The following is an 18,749-nucleotide window of genomic DNA, read 5'->3' as shown; positions in this document are numbered from 1 at the left end:
AAGAAATCTTCAATGTGATGAACAGGAAAAATACGCAGCCAAGAACCCTTTATCCAGAAAGTATGTCATTCAGAATAGAAGGAGACATAAAGGTTTTCCCAAACAAACAAAAACTGAAGGAATTAATCACCACTAAACCACCCCACAAGAGATCCTAAGGAGGATTCTTTGAGTGAAATGTTGCAAGGACCACAAAGTACCAGAGACATCACTACAAGCATGAAACCTACAGATATCACAATGACTCTAAACCTGTATCTTCAATAATAACACTGAATGTAAATGGACTAAATGCTCCAATCAAAAGACACAGGGTATCGGAATGGATTAAAAAACAAGACCCATCTATTTGCTATCTACAAGAGACTCATTTTAGACCTGATGACACCTTCAGATTGAAAGTAAGGGGATGGAGAACTATCTATCATGCTACTGGAAGTCAAAAGAAAGCTGGAGTAGCCACACTTATATCAGACAAACTAGACTTTAAATTAAAGGCCATAACAAGAGATGAAGAAGGGCATTATATAATAATTATTGGGTCTATCCATCAGGAAGAGCTAACAATTATAAATGTCTATGCACTGAATACAGGAGCCCCCAAATATATAAAACAATTAATCACACACATAAGCAACCTTATTGATAAGAAGGTGGTAATTACAGGGCACTTTAATACTCCACTTACAGCAATGGAAAGGTCATCTAGACAGAGAATCAATAAAGAAACAAGGGCCCTGAATGATACGTTGGACCAGATGGACTTGACAGATATATTTAGAACTCTGCATCCCAAAGCAACAGAATGTACTTTCTTCTCGAGTGCACATGGAACATTCTCCAAGATAGATCACATATTGGGTCACAAAACAGCCCTTAATAAGTATAAAAGAACTGAGATCATACCATGCACACTTTCAGATCACAATGCTATGAAACTTGAAATCAACCACAGGAAAAAGTCTGGAAAATATCCAAAAGCATGGAGGTTAAAGAACATCCTACTGAAGAATGAATGGGTCAACCAGGCAATTAGAGAAGAAATTAAAAAAATATATGGAAACAAATGAAAATGAAAATACAACAATCCAAATGTTTTGGGATACAGTGAAGGCAGTCCTGAGAGAAAAATACATTGCAATCCAGGCCTATCTCAAGAAACAAGAAAAATCCCAAATACAAAATCTAATAGCACACCTAAAGGAACTAGAAGCAGAACAGCAAAGACACCCCAAACCCAGCAGAAGAAGAGAAATAATAAAGATCGGAGCAAAAATAACAATATAGAATCCAAAAAAACAGTAGACCAAAGCAATGAAACCAAGAGTTGGTTTTTCGAAAAAATAAACAAAATTGATAAACCCATGGCCAGGCTTCTCAGAAAAGAGAGAGGGCCCAATGTTTATAGCAGCACTTTTAACAACAGCCAAATTATGGAAAGAGACTAAATGTTAATCAACTGACAAATGGATAAAGAAGATGTGGTTTATATATACAATGGAATACTATTTGGCAATGAGAAAGAATGAAATCTGGCCATTTGTAGCAACGTGGATAGAACTGGAGAGTGTTATGCTAAGTGAGGTAAGTCAGGCAGAGAAAGACAGATACCATATGTTTTCACTCTTATGTGGATCCTGAGAAACTTAACAGAAGACCATGGGGGAGGAGAAGCGGGGGAAAAAAGTTACAGAGAAGGAAGGAGGCAAACCATAAGAGACTCTTAAATACTGAGAATAAACTGGTGGTGAGGAGGGGAAAGTGGATGATGGGCATTGAGGAGGGCACCTGTTGGCATGAGCACTGGGTGTTGTATGGAAACCAATTTGTCAATAAATTATATTTAATATTAAAAAAAATTTTTAATTAAAAAAAAGATTGGAAAGGTTTGAGTTTGATTAAATACTAATGAGAAGAATCCAGATGAGACAGAGTCTGCATACATTAGAACAAAAAAGTAAAGATTCCTGAAATGATAGGAGAGAACAGGATTCAAAGCACGTAACAGATTGCCCTTAATTATGCTTGTAATTCCTCATTGTAGCAAACATTTGCTGAGTATGCAGTGTGCTAGATACTAAGAATATAGAGATAAAAGACAAAGTTACTGACATCACAGAACTGCAGTCTGGAGGGAGAATTGGACAAGCAAATAATTATAATGTAGTGTAAGTGCTATGAACATAGAATATCACTGAAGCCCACAAGAGGACCTGAGACTAAGGAATCTGCCAACAAGTTTCAATGAAAAATTTGTAAGTAGGATAAACAAGCAGAACACACAGAAAAGCAAAACACACTATGCTTCCCCCCACCCCTCAGAATCTCTACATTATCATTACTACTGTTTTAGCTTTGTGGACATGGACATGATTGGCCTTTTCCCATCTTTAAAGTCTCAGAAAACCTCACCTTTACCCTCCCCTGCCATCACATCACTTTGTTATTCTATTTACAACTCTTAAACAATCTGCTTAAAACAATCCTAAAATATCTTATACATTTATGTATTATTTCTTGTTTATATATCTCCTTTAATAGAGTCCAAACTCCATGAGAGCAAGAACTGTATCTATCTGGTTAACTGCTATATTCCCAGTGCCTAAAACAGTGCCTCATATTGAACGAACGAATGAATGAATGAATGATACAGAATGCACATATTTAGTTACTTAATACTTCAGGGAGTTTGGATTCCAGATTAAATGGAAATTAATTAAACATAACCTATAAGCTATGTTTGATTTCCAATAAAAGACAAACAGTTTTAAATTGAACTTGTTTCCAAAGATAAAAAGCATACAACTGAATCCAGATTCTTTTCCATTTGACTACTAATTCCACTAACAAGTTCCCACATATAACTAGTAAGTCTTTACCTTGCACTTATAATACTTCTTCAGAAGAATATCAAATCAGCAGTGAGAAGGCAGACTAATGAAAAGTGTTGAGATAGCACCTAGCCATTTAGGGAAAAAAGATGAATTCATATTTCACTCCTCCTCAAAATAAATTCTAGAATAATCAAAGGTTTAAATAATAAAAATAAAGCCAACAAGTACTAGAAAAGCTTTAAAGAGACCACATTTTATAGGTGGGAAGGTATTTCTGAGCATGAGCCACAAACATAAAAGACAAATTTTAAAGCCTTTGCAGAAAAGGTGGTATCAATACCCACAGGTGGAAGACAAATGACAAACTGGAAAAACACTATTCACTACACATAAAATAAGGACTATCCAAAATATGTAAACAATTCCTACAATCAGTCAGAAAGAGACAAACAAAAAAGGGGGGGAGGAATATGGGAAGAGGGGACTTCTGTAATACTCAGGTAATTCACAAAGAGAGCAAAATAGATGGCCAGCAAAATACACCAGATGTTTTTTACCTATTAGATTTACTGATATCTTTTGTTTTTCTCATTCAAAGCATTGGTAAAAATTCATGGGAAAAGAGCAACTCTCATTACTCTTGGCAGAGATGTAAATTGGCGCAACTCTTTTGAAGGATCATCTGACATGAGAAATCATAATGTGAAATTCAACACCACGACCTTGTTGTTTAAAAACATTTATACACACACGGGAAGACATTTCTGTGAGTATTGTTTGCAATTAGAAAACTGGAAACAACTTAAATGATCATTAACAGGGGAAGACTTAAATTATGGTACATCCATATAAATAAATGATTATGCAACCATTAAAAAGGATACATCAATCTACAGGCACTCAGGAAAATAAATTTTAAAATATGAAGGTCTTGAACCAATTTTTTTTTTTAATATTTATTTTCGTGGGAGAGAGATTGAGCAAGGGAGGGAAGAGAGAGAGAGAGACAGAGGATCCAAAGTGGGCTCTGAGCTGTCAGTGCAGATCCCAATACAGGGCTTTAACTCAAGAACTGTGAGAACATGACCTGAGCTCAAGTTGGACGCTTAACCCAGTGAGCCGTCCAGGCACCCCTATATATGGCATGGATTATATATAACACAATCCCATTTGTGTTAAAAAAAATATTATATATAGCTACTCATCTAAGGGATCTAGTATGACAGAGCCCAAAATGTTAATAGTGAAGAGTCAGGATTTTTATTTTTTACAAGTTTCAGAAATACCTGGATTTCCACAATAGGTACTTTCACATAAAAATTTAACATTTATCAATAATGAACATGGAAGAAAAAAAGTAAGATAAATGAAATTTCTTTAAAGGTCACTCATCTTCTGGATCTGCACCGTCCAATAAAATAGTCTAACGAGACTACTAAGCACTTGATGTGTGCCTATTCTAACTGAAATATGCTCAAAGTACATAAACATACCAGATTTGGAAGACTTATTAAGAAAAAAGAATATAAAATATCTAATTAATGTTTTTATATGGATCACATATTGAAATAATTTTTGATATACTGGATTAAATACACTATTAAAATGAATTTCACTTGTTTCTGTTCACTTCTTTTATGTATATAACTCATACTATATTTCCATTGAATAGTGCCTGTTCTGGACAAAGAGAGGAAAGGGATTATTAATGTATTAATCTGGCAGTATTCTTCACCTTGGCTAATATAAATATTTCTATTTATAAATGTGTTTCTCTCAAGCTATTACTTTCAGAATCTTCCTACCAAACATTAATTCAAAAACAAATGATCACATTTTGTAAAGGAAGAAATTAAAAGGATTACATTCAGAAGATCCCAATGCCTTGTGTTTTATTTGGAAGTCACATCTCTGGAAGATTGCACAACCGGGGGAGGATAAAGGACTTTGCTTTGCTTGAAGCTTAAACAAGACTTCTAAATGTCCTAAAATGCCATGTAGCTAAAGTTTTGTATATTAGTTCTTAGAAACTAGAAATCCTTAGATTAGAGTCTGATTTTTAGTTTCTTACTTGGCAGAAATCATTTTAACTTTCATAACATTACTGGTTATATTTGATTAGGGTTCTATTTAAATAGGCACAAATTCAAGCAAAGATTAGATTCTGCCTTTGACAATGTGTACTCAGACAGGAGGTGGATGAAAAGGTAGATGTAAAATGTGTACTCAGACTGGAGGCATGAAAAGGCCAATGGAAAATCACTTATAAAATTGCTATTTCCGTTACACTTCCCATGCTGACACTCTTCCACATCTCATAAATAGGCAAATTATTTACTTTATGTATATTCAATAATATGTCAAACTACTATAAGAAAAGAAAATTATTCAGATATTTCTACCCAGGGACGGTATACTATAAACCAAGAATATGTGATGACTGCCTTTAATCAGCTGTGTTACATGTAAAGGAATTATATAAATTGTGCAAAAAGTGTTAATATTCTAATACAGTAACCAAAATGGAAGGAAATTCCTTCCCACGGTAAGAGTGTCCAGCTACTTTCATGTACTAGAAGAGACAAACTCAAAAATCTTTTCGAATTCTTTTCTCTAAAAAGTACCTCCTATGTCAAAAATGGTTGAGCATCTACTATATGCAAATGTTGTACTTGGAAACTCCCATGTTAAGGCCTTATCATTCTCTTTTTCATCCCATATATTTATATTGTTTCTCAAATATGTAAGGCATTGTACTAAATAAAGTACTATAAGGGATACAAATTAAAAAACGATATAGATCTTGCCCATAAACAGCTTATAGTGCAAAAGAAATGAGAAGCTGGCCCATCTCAATTTCCCAACTAGAAGGTGGATGAAACATCAGGGTCGATAGTGTTAAGCCAGAAAAGTAGACAGTTTAGTTAAGAGGAGTTTCGAAATATGCCCTTCATGACCAATGATCACAACACTAACTTTTTCCTTTAAAAAGGAAAGAAAAAATTCAAATTTCTCCAGTAGTTCTATATGCACTATCATAATTCCATAACATTTAACAGTGGTGAAGGGAAGATGAAAATGAAGACTAAGAAATTTTTTTTGTTGTTCTTCTTTATTAGCAGAAGTATTTGCATATTTTTATTTACTTGGATTCTTTATTTCTCTTACAAATAGAAATATTCAGGGGCGCATGGGTGGCTCCGTCAATTGAGCGTCCAACTCTTGATTTTGGCTCTGGTCATATCATGGTTCGTGGGCTAGAGCCCCGTGTCAGGCTCTGCACTGAGAGTACTAAGCCTCCTTGGGATTCTCTCTCCCTCTGTCTCTCTGACTCTCCCCCATTTGCATATGTTCTCTCTCGTTCTCTCTCAAAATAAATAAACTTAATAAAAAATGTATATGGTTCTGTATTAGACACCTAAACTATACAAAGGCTCAACAAAAGATGTAATTCCTTGTACCTACCAAGGGACTAAATGCAGAGAACATAGATTCTAGCAAAATTTTTCAACTCATGTCATCTTAACATGAGATTAAACAATATTCACCAATAAAACATTACTGTATGGGCATAAATGCATTGATTGTTTCTAATTACCAAAAATAACTAATATATAATATCAGGATTATTTACTATATACCAGATAATGTTCTGTGCTTTAAAATTTTTAATTCTTAATCTTTATACAATCCTGTAAGTAGGTATTATCTTCACTTGACAGCTGAGAAAATACAGGTACAGAAAAGCTAAGTAATTTGACCAACAGTCACAGAGCTGAAGAACGGCAGAGCCAGATTCCTAGTCAGCCAGCTTCTCTCCAGAATCATACTCTCAACCACTGTGGTAAACTACTTGACTGTAGCTCTTAAATCTAAAAGCCCTTAATCCTAAATCGTCAAAGGAAATGGTCTTTATTTTATACCAGGAAGAGGCATTGCTAAGAATAGAAATTTGGAAATGGTTCATGTTGTAAAGTTTTGCTTGACAATTTACTATTTAAACCGTGTAAGTACATTATGTTAAAACTTTTTCCTTTACAAAAAAGCTATTAACTTTATTCAAAAATTTCTCTCAGGCCTGATTACACACACATACACTGGTTCAAAGATCATTCATGTGATACAATAACTAACACTTTGAGTACTTCCTATTTGCCAGACACTGTTCTAAGTGCTCTACACCTATCATTTCTTTTAATTCTCATAACCCTATTTAAGTATGTACAATAACTATCTCAGTTTACAGATGAGAAGACTGAGGTATGGGGAGGTTGCATAACTTGTCCAAGACCAGAAAGTTAGAGCTGGGTCTTGGATATGGATGACAGTCTGATTCCAGAGCCCACACTCTTATTTTACTATATTCATTTGTCAAGATAATGCATTGTTTTTTAAGTTGGCTTCACACCCAGCACAGAGCCCAATGCAGGGCTTGAACTCACAACCCCGAGATCAAGACCTGAACTGCAATCAAGAGTCGGACGTTTAACTGACCAAGCCACCCAGGCATCCAAAATAAGGCATTTTTAAAGGATTTATTACCTTCTCAAAAAGTTCTCAATGAGCACTCAAGAAGGCTAATCAGTAATAATTAAACAAGGCATTTGATATTTTTCCTTTTAATACTATGTTAGAAGCACAGTAGAACATTTGTTTTTGAACACACTATTAATTTGTTGGTTTTGTTAAATTTATGTTACCAAAATTGTTACCAATCTCACAAAGTTCAGAAAAACTTACAACAAGCAAATTGTTTCTGACACTGGAAGTATATAATTCTGGCTTGACTGTACAAGATCACCTAATCTATTGGTCTTTCAGTGGGCACATGGAAAAGAAGTTAGAACATAGACACAGCTTTATATAACACAAAAAGGGAGTGAAATGCCTTTTAATGTATGAGATTTTATGATAATATAAAAATACGGTTAGGGGCGCCTGGGTGGCTTGGTCGGTTAAGCGTCCGACTTCAGCTCAGGTCATGATCTCACGGTCCGTGAGTTCGAGCCCCGCGTCGGGCTCTGTGCTGACAGCTCAGAGCCTGGAGCCTGTTTCCGATTCTGTGTCTCCCTCTCTCTCTGCCCCTCCCCTGTTCATGCTCTGTCTCTCTCTGTCTCAAAAATAAATAAACGTTAAAAAAAAAAAATTAAAAAAAATAAATAAATAAAAATAAAAATATGGTTAGGAAAGATATTCTGAAGCAAAAGACATACTAACAATTACAGTGACAAATAATAAGGAATGTATAATCATGTTAGCTTATACAGAGTATCACAGGAATGCTGCATTGAGAGCCCTTAATACCACCTGAAGCAGTGGAGGAAGGCTTCAGAGAGAAACCATTTCTGGGAATAGGTTGCTGTTTCCAAAACAACTAAAATACAATTTGGGAAACACATCCTTAATTCGCTAATCTTCCTCAACCTTAATGTTAATTTACCAGTCAAAAGAGTTTAATTGTAAATCTCTTTTAAAAATCATGGTAAATTAAAATAAGCGTTTAAAAAAGGCAGCTCTCACAACCCTGAAACTGAAGTTTATAATAGTGCAGAATTAAATACAGTAACAATTAAAAATTAAAGTTAATTGCTCATTTCTTTGATTTCATTTAGCACTGATCTAACTCAATATAGAAGGTTACATTCGTACAAGTTTACACAGCTTAATGATTAACTACATTCACCTGCCAACCTTACTGTTTGCAGTGTGGCAAATAGTAGTATATATAGAGTTTAGAAGTCTAGGTCTGCCTACAGGAGAAAATTAGTTGAATAATTACGATAAAAATGCACACGATTAAGCTCTTTCTTTTTATTGTTCCTCTAGTTATTTCTTCCAAAATTGACCAAGACTATTCATCATATGATTCTATGTCTCCAGAGCCAAAATCAAGATTTGCTATGTTAGATGATGTAAAAATTTTAGCCAATGGCCTCCTTCAGTTAGGACATGGTCTTAAAGACTTTGTCCATAAGACTAAGGGCCAAATTAATGACATATTTCAAAAACTCAACATATTTGATCAGTCTTTTTATGACCTATCACTGCAAACCAATGAAATCAAAGAAGAAGAAAAGGAACTTAGAAGAACTACATCCAAACTACAAGTTAAGAATGAAGAAGTAAAGAATATGTCACTTGAACTCACCTCAAAACTTGAAAGCCTCCTAGAAGAAAAAAATCTACTTCAACAAAAAGTGAAATATTTGGAGAAGCAATTAACCAGTTTAACTAAAAATCAACCTGAAATCCAGGAACACCCAGAAATAACTTCACTTAAAGTAAGTAGAAATCAAAGAGGGTTCATGATTATGTTTTCAATATGGATCTTTTTTAAAAATGTTTTAAGACATGCTACTTTGTTGAATCATTGAAATACTATACTTTTCTCAAGGAAAAAAAGCTTCTAGGAAATAAAATTTCCTGTTATAATTTCAAGTTGTTTTTTATGATTCTACACTTATTTCAGATGAAAATTATAAATCAATTAATAAAATTTTAGAACACTAAATTATTACAATATTGCCAATTACTAGAGGCAGGTAAAAGGTTAGAGGAAGATAATTTGAAACTATCCTCCCATATTGAAAATGGATAAAAGTATAAATAAATAAACAAATAAATAAATAAATAAAATGGATAAAAGTAGTAAGTAAATGGTAAAGATTAATTCCTATTAAAATACTATGGGGTTTTTATTTTTTTCCATTTAACTGAACTACTTTAAAGTTCAGGAAATCAGGTTTTAGAGATAGTACATTTTAAATCGTAAAAACGAAAGGATTTGAAGCATACAAGAGAAAATAGTTGCCAATATTCAATTATCTAATCCACTATTAGTTTTAAAAATTTAGATTGTAATAGTTACAAAAAACAAAAAAGACTCACTTAACAAAAAAGCAAAGAAAAAAGAAAGAAGAAATAAACTTCTAACCACCCTACAATCTATGTCCAGAATTTTGTAGAACAGCAAGATAACAGCATCAAAGACCTTCTCCAGACCGTGGAGGAACAATACAGACAATTAAATCAACAGCATAGTCAAATAAAAGAAATAGAAAACCAGGTAAGTCAATATTTTAATGGCTCATCCAATCTTTTACATAAAATCTAGGTTTATGGCGGGGCGCCTGGGTGGCGCAGTCGGTTAAGCGTCCGACTTCAGCCAGGTCACGATTTCACGGTCCGTGAGTTCGAGCCCCGCGTCAGGCTCTGGGCTGATGGCTCGGAGCCTGGAGCCTGTTTCCGATTCTGTGTCTCCCTCTCTCTCTGCCCCTCCCCCGTTCATGCTATGTCTCTCTCTGTCCCAAAAATAAATTAAAAAACGTTGAAAAAAAAATTTTTTTAAAAATCTAGGTTTATGGGAACATTAAGCCCTAAATTTATTTTCAAAACTTCTAGTTGGGATAGTGAGTAAACCCATCACATCAGCATGATCGTTAAGATTGGAGACTCTAAATCTCATAAACTACCTCAGTTTGAATCTGGGCTCTAAAACTTTGGTGTGACCTAACTCCTCTGTCTCTCAGTTTCTTCACTTATTCTATGAAGAAAATAACAGAACCTATCTTATAGGAGTGTTGTGAGAAAAAAAAAAAAGAATTAATTTATGTAAAGTATACCTCCAACAGACCCACTAACATGATTCTATCAAAAGTTAAAATTGGATCACATCTCTCTTTGTTTAAAACCACACAGTGGCTGCCCATCTCACTTCCAGTGGCCACAAGACCCCCAATGACTCATCTCTCTGACTTCATCTCCACTACTCTAGTCATACTGGGGTACTCTTCCCCGTTACTCAAACACATCGAACATGCTGCTGTCTCAGGGCTTTTGCCCATGCTCCCCATAACTGGAATGCTCTTCTCCCTGGTATCTGCATGGCCCACTCTCATTTCCTTTAGGTCTTTCTCAAATGTAAAATTCTCAGTGAAGCCTTCCCAAGTCACTTAATCAAAAATTATAATCCCTAAGCCCATACTTAAAAACCTGCTACCTCCTTCATTACTCTCCTTTTTTCCTTTACATGTAGCTCTATTTCATGCAATATATATATTTTTTAGTTATTTGTCTGTCCCCTCACGAGAATGTAAACTCCATGAGAACAGGGATTTTCTTCATTTTTTCATAGCTGACACCCCAAAATATAGAATATTGTCTGAGACATAGTAGGAACTCAATAAATATGTTGAGTAAATTTAATGTCATATTTAACACAAAGAAGTCAACAAAAGCATGCTATTATTAATAGTATTAGAAACTGTGTGCCTACGTGGATGGAACTGGAGAGTGTGATGCTAAGTGAAATTAGCCATACAGAGAAAGACAGATACCATATGGTTTCACTCTTATGTGGATCCTGAGAAACTTAACAGAAACCCATGGAGGAGGGGAAGGGAAAAAAAAAAAAAGAGGTTAGAGTGGGAGAGAGCCAAAGCCTAAGAGACTCTTAAAAACTGAGAACAAACTGAGGGCTGATGGGGGGTGGGAGGGAGGGGAGGGTGGGTGATGCGTATTGAGGAGGGCACCTTTTGGGATGAACACTGGGTGTTGTATGGAAACCAATTTGACAATAAATTTCATATATTGAAAAAAAAAAAAAAAGAAACTGTGTGCCTGATAATTAAAGTTCAATACCCAACAATATAATTAATCTACAATGTAAACAGCTGGCTAGGTGAGGGAGATACCTGTCTTGAATAAAGCTATGTGAGAACCTACACATTTCAATATGGAATACCACAGTTCGAAAATATTAATTAGTAATGCTATGGAACAGGCACTCAAGAGGGTTCCAAAACTAATACAAACTTGGAGAAACTTGTAAAAAAAAAATAGTTGCCAAGAATTATAAAACAATTTCCACTAAACAAACATCATTATATGTTTCAGTAATTTTATAACTCATAATTTCAGGTTATTTTTGCTAATTATGAGACATAATTTACTAAGTTATTTTATTATTTTTCCTAACTATCCAAAAGGGTTTGTTGCCAACAACTAGTTTTGATTTCCATAATTTCCTCATTACATTATTTTTCTTATTTCTTTTTTCTTATATCTTTTATAACAGTTAAATGAGCCTACTCACAGAAACAGAATGCCACTATTATCAAATTACATACATCCTAATAATAAAATGTATGAAGAATTCAAAACAATGAATATCTGAGTTGGAAGAAGCCTTAGATCATCTGATCCAACTTCCTCAAATTTAAAATAAGAGTCTAAAACTCTATGTTAAGTGACTTTAACATCACACAGTTACTTAGGGAAAAAAGGTTAATACCCAACAAATGAACTTTGCAACAGATCCTTATGAATTACGTCCTAAAAAATGCTGATATCAAAAAACACTAATAAGATATCACATATTCTGTGTTTCTCAGGCCAACAATAAGAAAAGCTTTCAGTCAATAAAATGCAAACCCAGCACACTTTACATAAAAGTAAACTTGCTAAAACTAACAATGAAATATTGTATGTATTGAAAGTAAGCAAATAAAGCTGCCAATCTGTCACCTCTACAGATATATTTACATTCCAAAAAAACTATTAAGAAAGCAGCCTTGTTCAGGGTGCCTGGGTGGTTCAGTTGGTTAAGTGTCTGACTTTGGCTCAGGTCATGACCTCACGGTTCGTGAGTTCGAGCCCCGCATCAGGCTCTCTGCTGTCAGCTCAGAGCCTACTTCAATCCTCTGCTTCCTCTCTCTCTCTGCCCCTCCCCCCCTCAGAAATAAATAAACTTGAAAAAAGAAGAAAGAAGGAAGGAAGGAAGGAAGGAAGGAAGGAAGGAAGGAAGGAAGGATAGAAGAAGCCTTATTCAAATTATGTGCTAAGTCTTTAGGCAGGTCTGAGAATCAATCAATAAGGCCTACAACTGAGAATTATTGAAGCTTAAAATCTGCCTACTACTGAATAGCATATATATTCTATTCATGTAAATAAACAGAACATGTTAAAATATGCTAAGCAAAGTCTCTACCTTTGGTCTTGCTGTTTTTTGACTAATTTCTGGTTTGTGCTTTGCTCTCTCTAGTTTTTTAAACCCATTAAACAATGTGCCGGATTACATATTTTGAGAACAAGTCATCTATATAATCTGTACAGCATTGTTTATCCCTCTTAACATCAAGAGCAATAACATATTATGAACTTAAAGATGTATATAAATTGTAATCTTAATATCCTCCCTCAGATTCCTCTAACTGTATACTCCATACCATTTTTATATTCTTTCATCAGCTAAGAAGAACTGGTGTTCAAGAATCCACAGAAAATTCTCTTTCTTCTAAACCAAGGGCACCAAGAACTACCCCTTTTCTTCACTTGAATGAAACAAAAATTGTAGAACATGATGGTAAGTTAATTTGTTGGGTTTCCTTCTTGAAGGTATTATCATCAAATTCTTTTCCTATCTTAGACATTCCCATAAAAAATAATTGCTATTCTTGGGACCTGTTCTAAACTAAACGAGAGTAAAGAGACAAATCTACCAAATACAATGTGTCAACCTTAATTGGATCCTGGCAGCTCTTTTAACCCTATAAAACACATTTTTAAGACAATCAGGAAAATATAGTTGTAGACTTGATACTAGATAATATGACATTATTTTAAAATGTCTTAGATGTAATAATAGTATTATAGTCATGCAATAAAATAATTTCATGTTTAAGAGATACATGTCGAAATATTTAAGTGGCTAAGGGTCATGATGTTTGCAAATTTCAAATAGTACAGCAAAATACATGTTTGTATATATGTATGTTTATAAAGCAAAAATGGCAAAAGGTTAACAATTCCTGAATACAGGTGGAAAGACTATGAAGTTCTCTCTAATGTTTCTACCTTCCTGTTTCCTTGAAAATTTTCATAAGAAAAACACAAAGACAGGAGAACAAAGTCTCCATTCCTGACGATACTTTAACAAAATAATAATACTTTCAAAATACACTTACTTTTATGTAATTCATACACATACACAAAAGGTCTCTGTAAGTTTCCTTCATGTATGTTCACTCTTTCCACCTGTTGACTATGTGCTATACACCAAACACTGTAATAATGTCTTATGTAGTATTATATTTATATCCTTCCTGGGGAGCCTGGGTGGCTCAGTTGGTAAAGTGTCTGACTTCCTCTCAAGTCATGATTTTATTGCTCCTGAGTTTGAGCCCCGCATCGGGCTCTGTGCTGACAGCTCAGAGCCTCAAGCCTGCTAGGATTCTGTGTCTCCCTCTCTTGTCTGTCCCTTCCCCGCTCACGCTCTGTCTCTCTGTCACTCTCAAAAAAGGATATAAAATAAATTTATATCCTTCCTTTATCTGACAAAATATGTGTCTAAAATTCTCATTTTGTCACTTTTCTTAAAAAGAAATCAGTTTGAGGGGCACCTGGGTGGCTCACTCGGTTAAAGGTCTGACTTCAGCTGAGATCAAGATCTCACAGTTCATGAGTTTGAGCCCTGCATGGGGCTCTATGCTGACAGCTTGGAGCCTGGAGACTGCTTCAGATTCTGTGTCTCCCTCTCTCTCTGTCCCTCTCTGGCTTGTGTTCTCTCTCTCAAAAATAAACATCAAGAAAAATTTTTTTTAAAAATCAGTTTGATAATAACTATTTTAATAGTATTTGTATAACATGCCGTCTAATAAATCTGCTTTAGCATAAAGTACTTTCTAGGTAATACATTACTGAAAAAGCCTAAGGGCTACATTCACCACAATTCCATAAAATGTCAAGTAAAAGCCCAAGCTCTAAAGATACAATTCCTATTACTGTATCTTATGTAATAAACTTTCTTGATTCTAGACATTCCTGCTAATTGTACCACCATTTATAACAGAGGTGAACATACAAGTGGCATCTACTCCATTAGACCCAGCAACTCTCAAGCTTTTAATGTCTACTGTGATGTTAAATCAGGTAAAACCAGCCTGAAGAGAAAATGGACTATAATTAGCTCAGGTTACTCACTGCCTATTAAGTAAAACTCAATCCTGTCATCTTTGTTGTGAATATAAAATGAAATATAAGCAACATGAGTAGTTATAGAGCTCTAGTACTTATATTTGCTTTGTTTAGTTTCATATTCACTCATGCACTTATTCAATTATTTTCCATAAAGTAATCTGAAATACTATTGTTAATAAGTTTATTAAGACAAATTCATTATTTGCCCTTTACTTAACTTCTTGGTACCATAATAAATAATAAAATGGTACCACCATAGCAACATTAATAACTATATTACAGTGCTACCAATTAAAACCAAAACAAGAAAACAGTATTTTGTTGCATCTGTCAGCATCAATCTACTAAAGTACACAATTACGTTCATTATATTCAGGTAGTTCATGGACAGTGATTCAACACCGAATAGATGGATCACAAAACTTCAATGAAACTTGGGAAAACTACAGATATGGTTTTGGGAGGCTTGACGGTAAGGTGACTTCATTCATTCATTTGTAAAAACTATTGGGGTGCCTGGGTAGCTCAGTCAGTTGAGCATCTGACTTCGGCTCAGGTCATAATCTCATGGTTCATCAGTTCAAGCCCCGCATTGGTCTTGCTGTCAGCGCAGAGCCCGCTTTGGATTCTCTACCCTCCTTTATCTTTCTGCCCCTCTCCTGCTCACACTCTCTCTCTCTCAAAAATAAGTAAAAACACTTAAAAAATATGTTTACTGAGAAGCTATTATGGATTGGGCATTAGGAACGCAACAACGAATGAGGAATAGTCCCAGCCTTCACAGAACTTCATAGAACACATAATTACATATCTGTCAGTAATCTATACTTATTACAAGCGACTGTTTGAATTATGCTTACCATAATTTCATGTCTGCTCTTAAGTATATGTACCTCAATTTAATTTGATGGCTTCTAATTATTATAAGTATAATTATTAAAGACAATTATGATTAAGTGCTATGTGCTCTGATAAGTGGTAAATGCTATATTTGAATGAGCTCTGAAGAAAACCATCCTTATTACAGGTCACTCTACTTTCTTTTTTTAACATTTTAGATATTAATTATTTGGAAAGTGAAAGGAACAAGGAAACTGTCAGATGTATAGTACTAAATGTTTAAATCTTAATTGTTTAAATATTATAAATGTATACTATAGGATGTGTGATTTAAAGGAAATTAGTTAATACAAATTACTATATTTTGAATTTTTTTTTCAACGTTTTTTATTTATTTTTGGGACAGAGAGAGACAGAGCATAAACGGGGGAGGGTCAGAGAGAGAGGGAGACACAGAATCGGAAACAGGCTCCAGGCTCCGAGCCATCAACCCAGAGCCTGACGCGGGGCTCGAACTCACGGACCGCGAGATCGTGACCTGGCTGAAGTCGGACGCTTAACCGACTGCGCCACCCAGGCGCCCCTATACAAATTACTATATTTTGATCACAAAATATAATAAAATAAAATAAGCATAACAAAGATGGTTTTAAACCCAAAAAGGCACATTATAAAAATTCACAAATGTAAGCACTCATATATAAAGTGGAAAACATCCATTATGATATCAAATTTTGACTTAACATTCAGTACTGTTTGCCCATTTAAGAAATTTTGTATTCAAACTACTAGTTAAATCCCTAACTAATCTTCTAAGAATGATTATTTGTAACCCCAAAATAAAAGGCTGACTGTTAAGCCCAGAGTATTCATTTACTTCTATAAAAGTAAGCCATTTGTACTTGTAATCCTTAAAACTGTCTTCTAATTCAATAGCAATAAAACAGTTTGTCTTTTTTCCTTAAATACTTTAACAGAAGACTGTGATAATTCAAAAGTGTCTATATTTGTTATGCTTTTAGTTTCAAAGAAAAATAATTTTTAAAACTATAGAGAAGTTATTAAGAATTGTTTTTTGACTTCAAATGTCTATAAAATTCTATTCCCTTATTTTTCTACAAAGAAAACGTGTATCAAGCAAATATCAAAGGCCAAGACTATATTTGAAGAAAATGACACTACTATCCAAGTAATACTGGATATAATAGTAGAAATCCTTAACAAAACTTTTGATAGTATATGGGTATTAATAAATTCTTGATAGCAAAGCCAGTACACATAAGGACCCAGAAATGAGATAATATTTTACCAATGACCAGATCTAAAATATCTACAATTGCCTAATATATTTCATCCAAGAAATACACCTCACAATATTCATTTTAGAAAGGCTAATCAAACTTTAGGCAGGCCTATTAATATTTTTTATATTTTTTGTACATTTCACTATATTCAATAAAATTGTTTTAAAAAGAAATATTTTAAGAGACTCTAAAATAACCAAGGGATTCAAGGCTAAAACAATTCATTGATTTGCACCAATAAAAAACACTAAAAAAAACCCCACAAAAACTGTTCGTGCCTAATCTGCAGGTAACAACCCACAGATTTTCACTTTCTTTTCAGGAGAATTTTGGTTGGGTCTAGAGAAGATATATTCCATAGTAAAGCAATCTAATTACGTCTTACGAATTGAACTAGAAGACTGGAAAGACAACAAGCATTATATCGAATATTCCTTTCACTTGGGGGATCATGAAACCAACTATACATTACACCTAGTTGAGATTACTGGCAATGTCCCCAACGCACTCCCGGAACACAAAGATTTGGCATTTTCTACTTGGGATCATAAAGCAAAAGGACATGTCAACTGTCCAGAAAGTTATTCAGGTATCTTTTTCCTAACATCAATAATTCATTTTCATATCTACAGAATGTCTTCCCAAAGTATTAGCTAATATCTACAATGTCAACTCTTTAAAAACTGAATCCCAAATAAACATTTTGACTATTGGTAAAAATGTCTTAACATAAGTATTAACTGGATTATGGTTCAACTAGGTATTTTACCTAGAGATTTTATTTTATAAGAACTTATTTTATAATAATGTTTTATAAATAGCCTAAGATATTTTATTTTGGGTGGCATACATGAGACTTACACAGATTATTTAAAATTGGGATACATGCATAAGGCATACAATACTGTCATATTGTAAGAAATGAAGATGTACTCATAGGGAAATGCATTAACAATAACTAGAGTTTGTATTCATTAAATTCCATATCTATCTTCTTTAGGAGGCTGGTGGTGTCACGATGTATGTGGGGAAAACAACCTGAATGGTAAATATAACAAGCCAAGAGCAAAAACTAAGCCAGAGAGGAGAAGAGGAATATACTGGAAGTCTCAAAATGGAAGGTTGTACTCTATCAAATCAACTAAAATGTTGATCCATCCAACAGATTCAGAAAGCTCTGAATGAACTGAGACAAATTAAAGAGCCAACAAATCAAACATTAAATTCATCTGAAATTACTGTGGTTTAATAATCTGATATTAAATCCCTAACACAAGGATTCAGAAATAGACTCTTATTTTAAAGCCACTATCAACTTGAAAGTAAACATACCATCAAATCACCTCAAAGAACACCATTTATCTTTCCCAATCAAAATTCTTATATCATTTATACATATATTTTGTGATATGAGTATCAGTTTTATATAGTCACAATCCAAATTTTAACCAATGGGTGAATTTTTAAGTAATTTTTTTAAAATAAAAAACTTACAAGGACTTTTATTTTAAAAGGCATCATGTAAGCTAATTTTACAACTTCCTCAGTTAAAAAAATTTTCTTGCCAAAATTCTGAACTTGAATAAATATAAAGGACTGATAGTTCCTAGATTCTGTAATATTATTAATTTAAAAATTAAAATTCAGTCAGTTCAGAGTACACATGAAAATCTGTAATACTAATTTTAAAACTGATGTTTCATTTTGCTACAACAAAATGTGAAACAAATGTTTGGTATGCTTTATTTAGGAAGTCAAATGAAGCAGGATATAATACTATACTGAAGTAGATTAA

At 33.9% G+C, this 18,749-nt stretch overlaps 2 protein-coding genes across 7 annotated transcripts in view; one reads left to right on the top strand and one right to left on the bottom strand.

Moving 5' to 3' along the window:
- Nucleotides 1-18,749, bottom strand: part of DOCK7 (dedicator of cytokinesis 7) — a 227,697-nt gene that overhangs the window by 117,349 nt on the left and 91,599 nt on the right. The window lies entirely within an intron of this gene.
- ANGPTL3 (angiopoietin like 3) lies at nucleotides 8,534-18,568 on the top strand. The gene is made up of 7 exons (XM_049618575.1): nucleotides 8,534-9,115; nucleotides 9,790-9,900; nucleotides 13,083-13,197; nucleotides 14,649-14,762; nucleotides 15,187-15,282; nucleotides 17,277-17,543; nucleotides 17,955-18,568. Exons 1-7 carry the CDS (start codon nucleotides 8,621-8,623, stop codon nucleotides 18,137-18,139), a joined length of 1,383 nt encoding a protein of 460 aa, XP_049474532.1. The 5' UTR covers nucleotides 8,534-8,620; the 3' UTR covers nucleotides 18,140-18,568.

Source organism: Panthera uncia (genome assembly GCF_023721935.1).
Source record: "Panthera uncia isolate 11264 chromosome C1 unlocalized genomic scaffold, Puncia_PCG_1.0 HiC_scaffold_4, whole genome shotgun sequence".
Classification (NCBI taxonomy): domain Eukaryota; kingdom Metazoa; phylum Chordata; class Mammalia; order Carnivora; family Felidae; genus Panthera; species Panthera uncia.
The sequence above is the reverse complement of the archived record's forward strand: the minus strand, read 5'-3'. Positions and strand labels throughout refer to the sequence as shown.

Bases quoted from the DNA above. Each gene is read 5' to 3' on its own strand.
- ANGPTL3 (XM_049618575.1), top strand. From the start codon at position 8,621: ATGCACACGATTAAGCTCTTTCTTTTTATTGTTCCTCTAGTTATTTCT. The intron at 9,116-9,789 runs GTAAGTAGAAAT...ATCTATGTCCAG, and splicing joins CAGAAATAACTTCACTTAAA to AATTTTGTAGAACAGCAAGA. The intron at 17,544-17,954 runs GTATCTTTTTCC...TATCTTCTTTAG, and splicing joins CTGTCCAGAAAGTTATTCAG to GAGGCTGGTGGTGTCACGAT.